At 44.4% G+C, this 18,177-nt stretch overlaps 1 protein-coding gene across 1 annotated transcript in view; it reads left to right on the top strand.

Annotated features, from left to right (window-relative positions):
- LOC128710182 (cadherin-99C) overlaps positions 1-18,177 on the top strand; it is a 57,282-nt gene that overhangs the window by 19,878 nt on the left and 19,227 nt on the right. Inside the window, exon 5 of the mRNA XM_053805226.1 lies at positions 839-904. Within this exon, the coding sequence (XP_053661201.1) occupies positions 839-904 (66 nt within the window). The remainder of the gene's footprint in view (positions 1-838; positions 905-18,177) is intronic.

Here is an 18,177-nt window from a genome sequence, read left to right as displayed (position 1 = left end):
AGCCAAGTGAGTTCAGGTGTACAGTAAGAAAATGCGGAAAAAGTTCCAGTTACAATTTCTATCGCTAGATTGTAACCAGAAGGGGACAAGATGAAGATAGACTGCAACCAAGGAGGCTCTTTGGAAGGATCGGAATTTTCAAAACAGCAACTGTTTATAATTTACAAAAAATAGCCAACGTAGACCAACAAATTCGTATAGTTTGATTATTTAAAAGAGGAGTAATATTATTAATTTTTCCACAATTCTAAAAACTGACACTAAGATCAACTCTTTACATTACTATTGGTATGCTGATGGTCCATTTCTATGGTTGTCCCAAGAGTGTTACACGAAGATGCTGCTTGTAGAATACGATTGAAAGGGTGCTGGCCTTACGAGGCACATTTTTCACCCCCAAACAATACGACAGAGCATCAATCATTCGTTTCTGCTTGCTTGTGCATGTGTAATAAAAACTCCTTTGCAAATGCATCACACCTTTCGGGACTCACTAGTTTTCTCCCAACATAAATTCAGTGCTTGTGGGTTGCAAACGATGCAACAGGTAAATGAAGTATCTAGGACACTCGACTTAATCACCACCACCACCATCACAAACATATTATTCACACCCGCTAAAGATGGGTGGAAGCTTGTAGTGCTGTTGTGTATTATTGTTTACGTACCATATCCTGGCCCTTCCTTCGAGATGAACCATGGGACAAATCCCATCAGCGATCGCGTATCTTGCATCTGGTTTCGCGCGTTCAATGTTTTTCATATTCTTATTGTTTTCGTGTTATTTATTTTGTTTTCCTTTTCCTTTATTTTTTGCTTAATGGTCGTTCTCATTTAGGTCACCGTGGTCAAGACGCTGGATTACGAACGAACGCAGCGGTACTACCTGACCATCGTTGCATCGGTAAGTACGAAATTTATGCGCTTAATCTTGCATCACAGTGCAAAAGCACAGTACAGTACAGCCCCCGACGGTACCATTATTTACGCCGTGCGAATATCAACGGAACTGAAACCGCTGCGGAAGAAGGGATTCGGTAGATATAAGCGGTCAATATAAGGTGTGAGCGGCTGTGGGAACGAACACGGCAGCAACTGAGCGGAAACTGCTAAAATCCCGCGCAAGGAGAAGTAATTTGGGAATGAGTGAGGGTGCTGGGTAACTAAATTACATAAATGTTGATATTTCTGCCGCCGTATACACATCACTGTACCCGGTTTTACGATGAGCTACGACGAATTTTACGCCACAGGCAATCAGGCTCGATGCCAGCGTCTATGATGAAGACTTTTATTGCGCCACTTCAGCCTGCGTGGCGAACATCATCATCGTGTGGGTTCATTTTTGGAAGCATTAATTCGATTGTACATGTATTTCAAATGTGTACACTTTCCAATGGCAAAATTAGCCCCAGTTGGGCAGTGTTTTAGTGCAATTAGTGCATTTAAACGTTTACTCTCTCCGTTTGCATTTGGTGTTATGCATCAAAATGTACATGTTAACAAACAAATTCCTCACCTTTTGTTGATCCGACCATTATGTTGATCCATCTGAATAGTTCATAATTCTATTTCGAGATGAATTTGCACGTATGCTTTCGCTTTTTAGCATGAACATTGCACGCACTCGAGTTGCTTTACTACACAATTCACCTTTTAATACTCTCGTGTAATTTTGACCATACCATTCCATAGCTTTGACTATGTGTTGGTGAAGGAATTTGGCGATCGCAGTTTTCAATTGCGTCTTCCTTTGCTCTCCACTGTAGCGATTGGGTGTGTAAGTTTTCTTTTCTTCATTTTTACCCACAGTTTGGGGTGTTTTACCCGAGTGGGTTCAGCTGTGAGCGAATATTCGATTTCGATTTGATGGTGCCGAAACGATGGTAGGAAAAAAATAGCAAAAACATTCAATTTATTGCTTTCGCTTCACTTCCACGGTTAGTTGATGCATGATAATCTTCTTTGCTGGTATAAAAGATTTTTTTGTGTTTCGATGAAAACACACAATAGCACATCAAGTTCCGGCAGAAAATTGATGCGTTGGTGTGTTAAATGTGATTGCTCAGTATTGAAATACCGTTTGCTGTGCATTAGTTTAAGTGTGATAGAGTATCATTTATGTTATTGCCCCTTTCGTTTATGTAACCTAAGCTACGGTTAATGGAAGTGCCCTTAATTCTTTTCTTGGTACACATTCTTTCCGAAACTATTTTCCACTGGAATGTGAACAAATTTTCCATTCTTCTTTTTGACCCGTACATTCTTGATTTCAACACACATCGTCTCCTTGCCAAAACCACACTGTTCTAGATCGCCTGTTCACTCAAAGCATTCGCCAAATGTCGGCAAATGTTGCTCCTTAATAAATCAAATTTCAAAATGTTTCACCTGGTGCTGCTGCTCCCATTGCTGCGGCTCAATCAGCGGGCGTCGTGCGAGAGAATACATGCCGCTACTGAATACCGGTACTGTGGTGGCCATTTAAACTGACCTTTTAGGGAGAAAAATTCATACTTGACTACCGGCGAGTTGTAACGAGCGAGTGAAGGGATTTTCGATGCCCTACGCCATCGCCAAACGAGTTTTACAGACTGGGAGTGTTATCCGATCAGGTTCAAATAGCAAATCGCAACCGCATATGGTATGTTCTGATTCTCATCCTATTTCGGTAGACGCTTCAGGTTGAAACTAGTAAAAGCTTTGATCATTTGACTGGCAAAAAGAAGACTTGCTAAAAAAAATTAAATACATTCACAGTTAAAATACATTCCTCAATATTTTCTTCGGCTAACTTTCCATTAACTAACACCTTTAAACATTTCGGTTCGTTGAGTCTTGAAGTTGAAAACAGTTCCACTGCTATACTACGGAACGTTCCGTTTGCATAAGAATGCTTATTCCGTTTCTTTCGCTAGGCTTGCAGTTGTATCCGTAGGTTTTGATTTATTAATGGAACCTACATGCTACAGCGATACTGTTCTAGCTTATCCACGACCGCCGTCGACCGGAGCCAGGGAAGCCCAATACAACGTTTATGTTGTTTGCATACTTCCACCTCAAAGGCCACCAGCGGCAGGCTTTCGTAGCGTGGTCCCTTACAACAGCGATACCGTGAGCTCTCCGCAAAGTCCAAGAATGTGCTCCATCTCGTTGACATTTAACCCCGAACTAGCAGGAATGTTCCTTATCAAGCATGTGCCATTCGTCTCGTTGCTAACGATCCCGGACCCAGTTAGAAGAATTCGCACGTTACCGACAGTAACCATTCGTGATTACTAGGTTCGCTAACGGAGGAAGTAACATAGGCAAACAAAACGAAACGACTTTTAACATCAGCAAGACAAACGACATTCATGCTGTCCAGCCGGGGGCAGAAATTGGCAGAAAATTTGTTCGCAACATAATTTACGGCGTTCGGCGTTGATGTTGTCTTCTGTCGCAGCGTGGTGACTCGAAAAATGTTTGATAAATGCCGTAAGGTTCGTACACAATCGCGGCAAGAATTGGAGCAACCAGAAAGCCTGTGAGAAATGCTCGAAACGATTTAACAAGTTTGAATATAAGCTATGAAAAAGGTTGTGATTAAAAGTTAAGAGAAGTTAAAATAACTTCAATATCTTAGAAAATTGGAACTCATTTGGAACACACCATACACAAACCTCCTCGGTTAGGCTCGATGAAGGGGGCGTCGGTGGCTCCGTAGGGAGGAAATTAATGGTGTTGTTTACGCTAAATGGTAGCCATAAATTAATGCACAGATTTCCTCCTGCTTCGTTTTATATGTTCGATAGATCGCGAGCACTTGTCAAAGAAGCATGAAAAACGCACACATTCACGCATTGAATGGCATTAGTTCCTTGATTAATAAATTTACATTCGAAATTCAGGAAAGGCAGCAGAATCACATATATAAAACACACACGCACAAACGGATAAACGGTTAAACATATAGGCTGCGAATAGCCACTGTTTAACCTGCTAAATGTGCCTTGTGTAACACCATTTCATGAGTATGACAGTCCGTCCCACCGGGCGCCCGCAAGAAAGAACGTTCAGATGCCAATTAAAAACACTATTGCTTTAATTTTACACTTTAACTGGAAACTCGTTTAAAGGTGCCCATGGATACGGTGTCAATGGTTGCGATCATATAATTCTTACGCATGCAGCAAAAACAACAAAACGCTAACATAAAAAGATGGTGTACCGTTTCTCTAGTTTGCACCCGCAGTGTAACCTTACCGAACCCGAAAAGTGAACGTTGTCGTAAATTTACTCCGGTAAGAAATAATACTGGCATTTAACACCCGCGGAAGATAACTCACTTATACTCGGGAAGATGCGCAAGGGGCATCGTTTCAGGTTGCAAAATTTTATTTTTAAAGTTTAGTTTTCAATTCCCCCCAATTTCCTGGACTGTATCCCACCGTCTGGCATTCGAGAAACTCACAAAACCCGTACATTTGCCAGTATCGAAGGAACAGAAGAGTAGCGTTCCTTCTACGCATCGTAAATCCATCAGGTTCGGCGACCTCCACTTGACAGGCGACGGAATTCTTGCTGAGAGATGGAGATTCAGAACGTAAAATTTGGCTTTCCTTACATTGTTGGGAAGTTCGAGTTTTTTTAATCCCTTCACGCACCGGTTGCGTTAAATCTCGCTCGCATCATCCTTTTGTACCGTGCCCCGGGAAACCGATCAAATTGATGACCGATTAAAAATTATTAATTGATACCGGATCGAAATAATTCTGTTCCGAATCTTCGTTTTTAAATCGGCATTAAATGCGCCAATCTGTTTTTTGGGGATTTCGTTTCCTTTTCCTTCCATTCCGTTCATTCTTTCGAATCTCTTCCACTTCGAGCAGCGGATGAACCGAGAGCGGAAACGGCTCTGTGCTTTGCGGTCTGCTGAAGCATGGGTATGAGAAGCAGGAAACGTGCCAAGTCCTACAGTGCGGGATTTATTACATCTCTCGAACCTGCCAATGAAGTTTTCTACCCTGGTACAGTACAGAGTAGAAAGAGAAAGGAAGGTAAATGCCAACCAAACGACTACATTTTCGGATGGCAGAAGGTTTTAAAATTAAAGCAAACATACGCTTGTGGACGGTCGCACTCAGCTGTACAGATTTGCTTGGCGTGACCATGAGCCCAAAGCGTATCGGTATCGATCGGCGCGGGTTTCATGCTGCGAGGGTTCGCGAAATCGCAAACACAAACCTGCCGCTAGGGATCGTTAACGGCAGCCGTGCAGGGAACCGGTGCAGATGCCGGACGGAAGGTACCAAAAATGGTAGGTTGAAGTTTGCACTACATTGCACCAACCAACGGCGAGCACCGGCATCGGCCACGATCAACGCGTGTGGGTGTTCGTTTGACGTTCCTTGCCCGGTGTGTTGCTGTTGACACGATTGCTAATCGATTGTGGTGGTGGGTCAATTTGGTGGCCTACACCAAATCGGACACCGCAGGTTTCCTGACTGCTCGGTGTCTGGCAAACACGCAGGGTGGCACAAACCGATGCAGTTAATCTTTCTTTGATGCGGGCAGATGAATCATCCGATAGTATTGACCTTTGGCTTTGGTTTCATATTTATATTCCACTCGGCAACCGAAGAACCGGGTTCGTTGCTTTTATTTGTTGCTGAAGTCTTTTGTATTAGGAGTAAAATTACGATTTAATCAATGAAATGCAGAAACTGAATAGTTTAGGACATAACTTTCAAACTTGAATTTGCATATAGCTTTGTAACATACACCCACCGTTTCGTATGACACTCAAATTCGACGGAAGCACCGAATGGGCTTTTTTTAAATAATGGCAGACCCGTATTGCTACCGTATGTGTCTGTGATTAATAACACAAAATGCATCTTTGAAACGTAACCTGTCTATTGCAAAAATAAACAAATCGTGCTTAATGAATAATTCATTAGTAGCAACTGCATTTAGCCATCGCTTAATATAAATCTTCCAAATTGATTACCATTCCAAAGGACATTATTCGCTGCCATATCTGTAGCATAACCAAATTTCAACAGCTTCGTTCGTTTGAAATCATTAGCATCTACGGTTCTCTTTGCACCAATTCGGATGCGAATGATCGATACTCGACCAGAATATTTACGAATCATCATGGATCGTGAACCGTGTATCTCGAATCAATGCGTTCCGGTTATGCTATTGTTTTAAAACTTCACCAAAAGCTGCTAAGCACCTTTGTAGTAGAGCCGGCCGCAAATGAGATATTAATTAGCATTTTATTTTCCCTGCTGCATGCCATTTGATCGTCATCGATTGCTACAACACAAACCGGGCGGATCGGATGTTTCGACGCGGGTCGATGATTGTAGCTAAAGTGGTGTGGCTTTCATGCTATCACGAAACAAAACATGTTAGAGACAGAACGGTAGTAGTGGTGGTGGCGATAAAATAAAAATCCCATCCCATATTTTTCGCCTTTGCTCTAATCATACCACTGTAAGCGAAACTATAAATCAGTGACGAATTTATAGCGCGTTCAGATGTCGTCGTTATGGATGTTATTAGCATATTTTACTCATCTCACGACCATCATCGGAGCGCGTGAGAAAGAGCGAGAATGGGCTTGGGATGGTGAGTGGAAGGAAGCGACCGCACAGACAAAATGTCGGTCGGCGCAAAAATTTTGTTATCATGTTTTGGAATATGTATGAGCTGTTAACACCACGCTTAGCGTGCCAACTCACGTGAGAAGAAAGGAAGCAAAACAAACCGTACAGGGGAAAGGATGGTAGAAAGTTAGTGGGTCAACACCATTTGGTCAAAAGCAGTACCACAGCTTTATCGTACCTTTCGGATGCGATTGTCGCGGGGGTCGCGGAAGTACAAGTTAATTATGCAAGAACCAGCTAAACCCGGCGAGATTGCTGGCACGAATACCACCCGCTCCAAACTTCACATGGGGAAGGAGTCATGTTGCTGTAGCCATTAAAATTTTCTCACCCACCTTCGACGATAGGAAAATTGTCTTCGAGCACGTGATAGGGAACCGGAAAGTGTGTCTCCAGTTTGCATGTTGGCGCCATTTACTGTCGCACCCACACACACATACACACGCGTAATTATAAAAATGTTGTATACTTTGGCTTGAAAACGAGCGACACATACGGCAACTGGTTCAAAACACTAGCAACACAATGTGTGATGCGTGCCGTGGCTGAAAATTGCAGAAACTCCCATAATGCCAAGCGTATTCTACCGGTTCGCAAAGGAAAAGCGCTGTGAGAAAATGTGATAATCAAAGCACCAGACTCGCGATTCATTCACCAGCTCGGTGTGACCTTCTTATGGTCGGTAGTAATGGAACCTTCCTTACGGTTCCACATCATCATCGTGTCGCGTACAGCCAACGAAAGATGGAAATGCAATGAAAGAAACAACAAACGACTAAATGTTGCAATACCACAATGCCGGTAGAATGCAGCGTGGTAACCGCAGCTACCCGCAGCATACAGGCACTGGCACCAGCCTACAAATCTAACCCTCACCCGAAGACACCGCAAGGTACCGGCCACAATGCTACAAAAGTTAAAGTTCACCACTGAACCGTCTTCACCAACGGTTCTTTTTTATTTGTCCTACCATTGGGGCTCCAACCCCTAACACGTCTGCCGAAGACTTCACCGGTGGATATAGTTAACAAACCAACAGAAAAAAAACGCTCCCCAACTAAAAAGCGAAAATGTTCAAACTGTCTTGCAGTGTATGTGTATTCGCTTTGTAGGCAGAGAGCACCCGCTTGTTGCACTCCCGCAAACGATCACGGCACGATGCTCTAACACGGAGGCCAAAAGGCAACGACGTGTAGTTTGCTAATGTTAAACAACTAATTAATTTCGATTTAAAACGACCGAACGCAACCGTGCCCTGTGCCCTTAACGATACGGTGGAACAACGAGTACGAGCGCAACAAAACATCCAGCAAAAGGGATGCCTCGAAAGCAGCGGAAGAAAGCCGATACAACAATAACAAAATACAACTAAAAGAACCGTATCCTCGTAGCAACAACGCTTATTGGTATGGTTTACAGGCGATGATGACGACGCCATCGAGAAGATGCACTGTGTCACATAGACCGTACCTCTCGATAACCTAGTTGCATAATAGCAGACGGTATTGTGTATGAGTATATGTGTGTGTGTGCATTGATGTGGGGGTTTGAATGTAAGGCATGCGATCTTCACGTTTGGTGCCATTTCAAACACGATCGTTTGCTGTTGTGTTTTCTACACTGACGTACTATTGTAATGGTAGAATTGTTGTCTAGATGCTCGGATGTGGGAAAACTCGAAAGGGTAGTGCACGGAACCGATCGAGATCCGCATGCGAGAAGTTCAAGGTCCGGATGAGACTGGACAATATTTCTTCATACCTTGACATATGCGCGTTCCGTGGCTTCCGCCCCACGGACCCAAATAGCAGCATAAGTTATGGAGCTGCTTATCTGTTTCTTTCCCTCTCGTGGCTGGCCCTCGCTATTTGCCATAAGCTGTCTTCATACACCTTCATCTCCCGCAGTCATATGTTCGTCACAATTGGTGAGCAGGAGACCAGAATCTAATGAAAGAGAAACCGGAATCCAATTAATGTAATTGATACTGTCAAACCTGTCGCAAAAGGTGCCCATTCGGAAAAGTGTATCGCCCATGCATACCATAGAAGCCTGCAGACGTTCGGTTGTAATTCTCCAGCCTCCCAGTGCCGCCCCTTCCCTAGTTCACTCATTCACCTTTACCGACGAGGGGCGCTCATGATGGAGAGTCCACTTACATTTCCACCTGAAATCGATGCAATTTATAGTTTTGGATCGCGTTACTATCAAAGTGGTTGGAATCAGTGTCGTTCATCTGTTTTCTTACTTTTCTCGTTTTTTTGCTCGAATGGCGAATACTATTGAGGCTGTGAAAACCCATTCCATTACTGCCGACCGCTGATGTAGGTTTCGTCTACGTTTTCGAAACTATGAGCGAGTTCTGTCTTTCTGGTGCACTTCATCGATCGGGGAGCTATTGCGAATATATGCCCACCGCCTTCATCCATCAGAAGCTGCTGCTGTTTCGGAATCAAAAGAAAATGAAATAAACGTATAGGAACTCTCCAAAAAACAACCTTATACGACAAGTGGCCAGCCACGACAGAGCGCCCAGTGTCTGGCGTTCGTCGTAGCAGATCCACGGGTGCGATCACAGAAACTGAGCGAAACGTAAGACAGGTCGAGCATAAACGTCTCTTTACTGTGACGACCGGTCCTTTGCGATCGTAGATCGAAGATTAGGGCTTAATTCAATACATCGACTTCAGGTACGCTCTCAATTAATGGGTTATTTAATCATTTGCTCCGAACCAAACTGCATGGCCGGCAGTGCCGCTGGTGTGCCCGTTCGCTTGCATTTCGATTGCTGCTCACATTTCGCACGCGAAACTCTCAGCATCCAGCTTATTTGTTTTTTTTTTTTATCGTCCAACAATTCGGTGAACGCGATTTTGCAATGATTAATTAATTTCGATGCTTGTACTTCCATGACCCTGGTGTCACCTGCGCAACCTAGGGGATTTATTTGATTTGTGTTTATTAATGAGCACAATTACTTCGCTGTTGTAGACCTCTCGCGATACTTGATCCTTTTAGTTTCACTTTCAACTAATGGCTCAGTGGCATTGGAAAATTCTGTACCAGACCGAGAGACGAGTTTCTACGCGCACGATCGTTACCCAAATAACAGTGAAAGCTCGGTGGAATTTCTATGGTGGTACCGCAGCAACAAAATATGGTCGGAAAACAATAGAACGATCAAAAATGTAAATTTGTTTGCTCCGAAAGGTTTCCAAAAGGGGATCTGCTAGACCCCCGGGAGTGCTCCCAGTGCGCTCCGTTACCTCCTCTCGGTAAGCCTCATTCATTACGGTGTGCATCTGCTTTTCCCTATCGTAGCCGCAGCATCGCACACATTCCCCCCCACACAAGCTGAATAATGCCGAAGGACTATAAATGTAAATACAGCTATATTTAGTTGTTTTGCTCACTCGCCGAAGCACGGAGCAGTTGCTTAGTTTTGATTTTAATAGTACCGTGGAGCCGCTCAGCTGGTACGCTCGAAACAGCAACTTTCCAAAACCTCACCAAAGAGGCAACCACACAAATAACGCAGCACGAGACAGTGGTTTCTCTTTCCGGCTGGTTCTGTTTCTATTGATTGTGTTATATCTTTAGTATCGTTTTTTTTTCTCGTGTTATTTTCTTCCTGTAATTCAATCTGTACAATGATGCGCGTCATGAATTATTCATGAGGCTGTGGAACCACGCTGAAGATGGTCACAGTTTGGACCAGGGCAATAGCAATGAGTTTCGCTGATTGGCCAAGGATTCGTACCATTCAAACACTGCACGGTGATAGCGCTAGCAGTGGTACAGAAAAAAAGGGGGGTGTGAAAAAGATAAACACCAAAACCCCATCGACCAAAAGGTTCGAACGGAATTGCCCACCCCATTAGCATAATGATCGAGGCGTTTGCGTCGCCATGGCGTTCTATGGGTGTATACGTGTTGTTGCCAATAATTTTGCGCTCCTTGTATGGCGTTTTACTCATTCTGCTTACAAGCCTTCCGTATTATCACAACACGCATTCCACCTTAAATAACATTATTGTATACCTTCGACCGCTTTAATGTCCTACATCTTATGCGATGGTACGTAATATTAGAGTTTATCACATCATTTTGGACCTTTCAACAGCTTTTTTTCTATCAAAGGTTTATCAGCCTGGTTTACTTTATTCATGGATGCTTTTGATCCCTTTAGTCTGATTGCTGTCATCGGGTCTGTTGTTCTCTCTCGGTTGGAAAAGAATTCGTTCCATCAAGCGCCTAAATCGGGCCAACTCATGTGCACGCTTGAATAAAGGTAGACCAGTGGCCAGTAAATTATCGTTTATCGGTTTCTAAAGAACTAGGCTACTAGGACAAACCTTAAACCGCGGGGAAGCGTGCAGTTTTGAAAACTGAAAGAAAACCAAAAGAAATGTGGGTGAGTTTTCCGTAACGTTACATTGGCCTCAGACCATTCCTTTTGTCCATCACATGCACGATCCGAGCACAATCTGAAAGTCGCTTTGTGCAGAAGATTGCAGCCAAGCTTAGCCCTCTAGAACAAACTAAACCGGGAACAATAACCAAACGAAATCCAAACTTCTGGAACGTACATCATCTTTCGTGATTTTACACCCCGCGAGCGATAGTCGTGTAAGCAGACGTGATCTATTCATTTTTTTACACACCAAACCGATCCGCCCCAGCATCTCCGTCGCATATTGGTTCGTCTTCATCCAGTCCATTATCTCACCCGTACAATCGCGTACGGGTTAACACCTTTCTTAGTTTGGAAATCGTGGCAAAATTGTTGGTTCCTCGTTGCCGAAAGAATGGTTCATGCGCTTGCTGAGATTTGTGACACTCGAGCACGGGTACCGCAAACTACCGCGCAGCGATCGATTCCGATGGGATCTAGCCCGTACATGCTACAGCCGCCGTTCTGACTCTTTCAATTGGAAAGCATTTAAAATTCGACCATTAGTGCCGTATCACGCCCCCACGCTTGGTTTCATGTGCGATCGATCGAAGTGGTCCAAAAATCGATTTTCCCCCGTAGCATGCGATTGATTTCTCGTTTCGTGTTTGTCTAGTTTGCACTGAGGCAAAATGCCGTCACCATTCGTGCATAACGGAACATCTGATCGAATCGACATTATTATTCGGCCACCGGGAGATGCGAGCAACGCTACCAAAGGTGGAAGTTCACATGCAACCGGAACGCGCGCACGGCCATTTGGTGTGAAAAAAGGGCCTGCAAATAGAACACGGGCGAAGGGACGCACAGAGAGCGTCGTGTAATTATAGAGCAAATGTGTTGGCGGTGAAAGAATATCGCAAGAATCGAGGTCGGGACGATCTAGCGCGCCGATAACGAGCGGACCATGTATTGCCGTGGCTGCACATTCAAATCATCTTCCATCTTACCATCTTCGCTCGGCGTGATCAGCCCTCGTTGCATAACAGTTCCGTCCGTCGTACGACCGTGCTCGATTCCGTTGGTGGAAGCAGGCATGCATGATCATGCGCACCGCCATCGGGTACGATCGGTCGGGAGGGTTGAAGAAAGTCTTCACTAAGCATAAACGCTTTGCGCAATTAAGATTCACCCTCGCCTTCGCCGTACACCCAGTGCATGGGAAAAGCATCGGGGCATCATCATCGTCACCTACATCGGTGCTCTCTCTGGTGCACGATTGCTTCGACAAACTGCCCCATCTACTCGGTGGTCACGGTGATCATGGTCGGCATGGTTCGAGGGAGGCCAACAACTTAATTAGCTTTTGCTTATCCTCACCTACGCCTGCAACCCTACACCCTGGAACACAGATTCAATCGGGAGTCAAGATCCGATCATCCACCCAATTCGCGTCGTGTACTGCTTTGTTGCCGGATGGACGCTGAAGCAACCCGGAAATGCACTACGCTCCTGCTAGCGAGCTCAACACTATCCTTCCTTCATGTCACCACCGGTGAACGTGTATGGTAGCAATAGTTGCAATCTCCTGCTGCTGCACTGCCCACTTTCTCTTCATGCTGCGACATCCTTGCCCTAACGTTTCGAGCACAGAAAGTCGCCACTCGGTTTACAAATGCGGGCGCGCGCTCGCGTTAGGTTGCAATTAAGTTCAGTTTCAAACCCGCAAGGGTAAAATCCGTCTTGCTTGGGATTGTGTTTGCATTTCCCATTTTACCAATAATCGCTTTCCGCTAGGGTTTTCGTTTTCTTTTGCAAACTCTTTGTATCCGCCTAGAGTTCGTTTGGCTATCGTCAACGAAGTAAAAATGTTGGCAACAGGATATCGGACATCTGTCACAAGCTGGCGATAAAACTGTCCCCTGGTTACGGGTTTTCGACAAGCAGGTAGCTTCCCTTCGTTCCTGCCATGCACTTTTCATTACATTTCCACTAGAGTTATACGTTTGCTGCAAGCCGTGAATCAAGGTTTCATTTTAGAGAAAAGTGCCAATTTGTTTCCATTTCCATAACGTTTCCACGACGAATGAGATTGACAAACCAATACAGCACCATTATATTTCTTCCCGTGACCCTTTCTCCCTCTTGTACTATGGCGCACAAGATGCGCAAGGTGCCTTTGGTAGAGAGTTTATGGCAACTTACCAAGGTAATGTAGCTTTCTTCTGTTTCTTAAGGGATTCTTGGTATCTGATGTTATTCGACATATTTTAATTGCGAAGAGATTAACGAAAAGTATAGCCCATAAACATTTGAAATGTTTGTTTGTTTTTTTTTGCTTAAATCTTTTTTAGAGTTCTGTCAATCTATGGTGAACATAGATTGATTGATTCTTGGAGATTGAACAAAAATTGCAAAATATTGTACTCGGAGCGTGATTATTGTACATGTAAAAGCTCCATAAATCCAAGTTGAATATTTTTGACAAGCTTTTAGCTTGGGCAATTTTATTTGTTAAATTGTTTCTTACACCTATGTTAGGCGGCACCACTTGACAAACAAACACACTGTCTCAAAATCATATTAAGCTCCCCAAAATAAAACGCTCGCAACCACACGCACACACAGTGCAAGCAACAACTTTCCAACCAATGTCCGTTAAATGTCGAAGATTCGCGCTGCTAATTAATGGCAATCTTTACGCACAACCGCTGCAAACTCCACGGACGAAAAACCGGAACCACATACTTATAGGCGCACCGCGGGAGAAAAACATGCCGCGCGTAATTATGGGAGGCCACTTTACGCAGCTCCGCGCCCAGTATGAGCCGGACGCGATGTTGCGCAACCTGTGACTGACCGCGGACATCGGAAGAGTATTGGGTTTGCAAGTGGTAAGAAGGCGAAAAAACAAAAACGTTAACCTTCCTGTTAAAAGTTCCGTCAGTTCAAAAAGGCACACAGATCCTCCACATAATTATCCACCCGTTATTTAACTTTTCATTGATCGTTTCCGGAGGTGAAGGCGGTTGTTATGTGGACGCCCGGGCGCAAAGGGGAGGTGAGCCTTCTGCAAGAGCTTTCGATGCAAAGAGAAAGCGCACCATCGTCCGTTATCATTTCGTCGCTCTCTGATCATCACCCGCAGCATCCATCGAGACGTCGACACAGACGCCCCATCATCGATGTGACAGGTTGAAAAAGAGAATCGATCGGTTGGAGCAGAAAAGCAAAAAAAAACACAGACACACAATACCTCCAATCATCCGCCTTCATGCCGATGATAAACCTTCAATTTTCCTTCGATCGTTTTTTGGTTGGCTAATATTGGCGCCGATCAAACGAAGCCACCATCATCAGGCTCAAAATGTGGCGAGATCGGATAGTAATTAAAAGCATCACAAACAATTCTGCCCCGGTGGCAATTAAAATGATAGTTTCCCCCGGATCGCGCCCGACCAAATGCGGCAAAACTAAGGACAAACCGGTGTTCGAAACCTCCCTCTATCACGCGAATTATGCGTCGCCTTTACATTGCATCAGCAAAGGCGGTTCGATCGCGCTTTGGTAGCACTTTTTCATCGTACACACATACACACACACACATACACGAATGCAACCATTATCCTAATTGGGTCGCAGCAACCTGCCTCTAGAAGCCGGTGGTAGTATTGTTACTACCACTTTTTACGGGTCCAGCGTCTACGCATTGCGAAGTTGCAAAGTGTTCGGGCACACATCGCGACGGAACAGATCCCAATCGAAAGCAATCGGACGCTGCACCGCGTTCGAATTACGCAACCATCATTCGGACTGCTGCGGCTAACACGGCAAACTGACGTTTCATTCATACTTTTACGCACTAACGCCAATGGTGCGACCCCGATGCACGCTCACCAATCAGTCCGGCAGCTCATTGAGTAAAATAAAATAATAGAAAAAAAGCTGACATAATCTCTCCCCTACCCCGAACCGGTGTGAAGTGGTGGCACCGGTGGGTACATCAGCAGTGGCAGGTGCTGTTCAAACCACGACCATCAATAAATCGTCTCGCGACAAACCGTTAGAAAAGCTTTCGAATCGAGTGTCCCCGTGAGGGGGATGCGTGCGTGAGTGGAGTGTAAATGACACTATTTGCACAGTCCGATTTTATCCTCTCCCGTACGTTTCCTTCCTTCGTTTCTACCTATTGCAAACCGTGCGACGCCAATGGGTTTGCTTGTTTAACCCACCCTGTGCGGTTCCACCATTTGCACTATCAGCCACCGAGCTGAAGGCTTGTTTTATGGTTGTTTATATTGGTTTGCTTGTTTACATTTCTCCTTAACGCACCTGCAAACCACACCGAGTTGGTAGTCACGTACGGATTCCACCGATGGGTTTGGCTGATTCCGAAATATCGCGCCGGAGGCGCGTGGGTAAAGCGTTCAGCTTGTGGGTCATTTGCATGTGTACTGCCCTTTCCGCGTATTTTTGTTCTCTACGCGCAAACAAAACAAAACATGTGAAGTAAATAAAAAAAAACTCTGTTCAACAAGTGATACTAACAGCAAGGTTGAAGCATATCGAACCAGCGTGAAGTTAATTTAATATTTTATAGCAAATGTATTCCATACTGTACAAACCTGAAGTTGCGCAAGCTGATGTGATTTTCATAATTCGTAATGGTGCTTCTACCATTTGCTCATCGTTCGTGTGAAAGCTATCAAATCGCTCGAGAAGCACCATCGGCAATCAAATATAAACGGCGCCAAAAGTCAACCCTGTAGGGTGCACAAGAGAGTCTAAAGCACACTTTTCACAAGCGTCTGCACACACCACCAGGCGGACATCTTCATCGATGAGTGGCTCATCATCACGCTCGACCTCTCTAGGTGGGCACACTGCGCCCGAGGTGGGCTGACATATTACAAAACGCGACGCGTCACAAGTGGGAAAAGCAACATACTTCCCTTACTGTGTACCGCCATCAGCCCGTCCGAGACCATCGATACGGCGGACTGGCAGGGTTAATTCCTGACATCAATCAAATGCACCTTACGCGCTTGCGCAACAAACGGCATCGATGCACATTGACGGTAATTCACAGTTAGTGACGTTTGGCACACGGTCACCCCTAGGGTACTGATCTGGCATGCTGCCGATGCTGCCACCATTCATCTATCAAGGCACGATCGTTAGTTTTTTTTTGTGTTCAAACCTGCATGTGATTGATTGCGGCTCGTATGGGAAATTCTTCAAAATGGCAACGCTTTACCTTTGCACCATGTACTGCCATCAAGAACAATTGCGCTCCAATGAGCAGTCGACTTTCACAATGCACTGAAAAAACTAATAAAAAACAAAAGTTTTTATTTGTGTATAATTATAGAATGAGATTGTCTTTATAGCAAGAATATTTACTTACTTATTATCCGGTGCTATAAACGCTTCGCGGTCTTGGCCTGCTGCAGGAGTCCTCTATCACTCCATCTCAGCTTGGGCCTACTACGCCTCCTCTGTCCATGTGGGCGATCTAAAAGGACTTTACGGGCTGATCATTATTGTAGCGGCTCCTCCATTGTACTTCCACACATACTGGACCAAAAATCCTTCTGGGAAAAGTCCATGTATCAGAGGCATATGTGAGTGCTGGAACTATATAGTTTCTATATAGTCCCAGCTTCATTTGTCGCGACAGGTGCTTTGAGTGGAGAAGTTTCCTCAAACTGGAGTATGACCGATTGGCAGACAGCACCCTAGCGCGTATTTCAACATCAATGTTATTGTCGGTGCTGCCTTTTGACGCAAGATAGGTGAAATTTTGGACGACTTCGAAAGAGCAGTCTGCTATTTGTACGTCACCTCTGCGTAAGCTAGGATGTGTTAGCAGGGTCGCTGGTAGTGCCACCATCTTGGCTTTAACCTTGTTAATCTCCAGCCCGACTTTTTCTGACGCCTGCTCAATCCTTTGGTAAGCATCTGCTTCGTAGGAGAGCCGTAAACTAATGATGTTTATTGCAAGAATGCTCAACTTGATATTGACAACGTTGAATTGTACAGTGGAATGTTGGAAGTAGTCCATGAAGGAAGAAATGTAAAACTTTAGCATACGAAGCGAAGCACACTGCTTTCATACTACTATTTAAGTTAGCTATAAATATCCATTACTTCATCTACTTTATTTAATCAAAAGGACGTTATTACGAAGGAAAAAGGACGTTCACACTCCAACAATGCGATTTTTAGGTGAGACATACTTAACATCGCCTTATTGTTGTAATACCTTTTGTAACTATGGAGCAAGTTCTTCGTTACTGACTTTTTTACAATTTAATCCACCCGGGAAGTGCTGCACATATAAAGTAGGAGAAAGAAATGTAATCCAACCATACTCTAAAGACTAAGGTGTGATGTCTCATGAAATATCAGATTTTTTATTTCGGTTAGACATTAAGCTTAATTCATAAGGTATACATCTGGGTCGATCTTACAGTGCTGACCATCTGAAACATACTATCGTTTGTAATGTATCGCATTTAGGTAATTAGTGATATTCTTTAACCAAATATAAATAACCTAAATACATATAAATCAACAATTTTCAACCTGGCCACAAGTGATGGCGTGTGATTGAACTGGCATGGGCTTAATTTTCAACCAAGAACGTACCAATCTATAGGTTCACTTAGAGCTTACATTGACAAACCCACAACCATGTCAAGGTACTGAAAGGTGCTGTTACTGCCGCTTAAAATCCCAATCATGGGAAGTAGATTAGAAAAAAAACCCGCTTGTTAGTTCAAGCTGTCCGTGATTACGTGCCTACAGGACCAAACCTTCAGGTTCTCCATAGGTATCCTCGTGCGTAAAGCCACCTATCTCTAGGTACGATGTTGCACGCTCCTGCTCCGATCACCCTCGATCAAAATGGAGCATAGCAAGCCCCACAATTCGAAGCGGCTATGTTCTGGCGAACGTTTCACGAACAAGTTCTTGTCGCACTTCGCGGCTCAAAAGGGCATAGGCGTTCTGTACCACCGGCATAACAACCAGACCTGAGCAACTTCCAATTTTGGGCGTCCGGCGTGTAGGGGTAGTTAACCTTCAACAACGCTTGGCCGGTGGTTCGTTTGAAAGAGTTGG

The sequence above is a fragment of the Anopheles marshallii genome, chromosome 2 (assembly GCF_943734725.1).
Source record: "Anopheles marshallii chromosome 2, idAnoMarsDA_429_01, whole genome shotgun sequence".
Taxonomy (NCBI): domain Eukaryota; kingdom Metazoa; phylum Arthropoda; class Insecta; order Diptera; family Culicidae; genus Anopheles; species Anopheles marshallii.
This window is presented reverse-complemented; position numbering and strand designations above follow the sequence as displayed.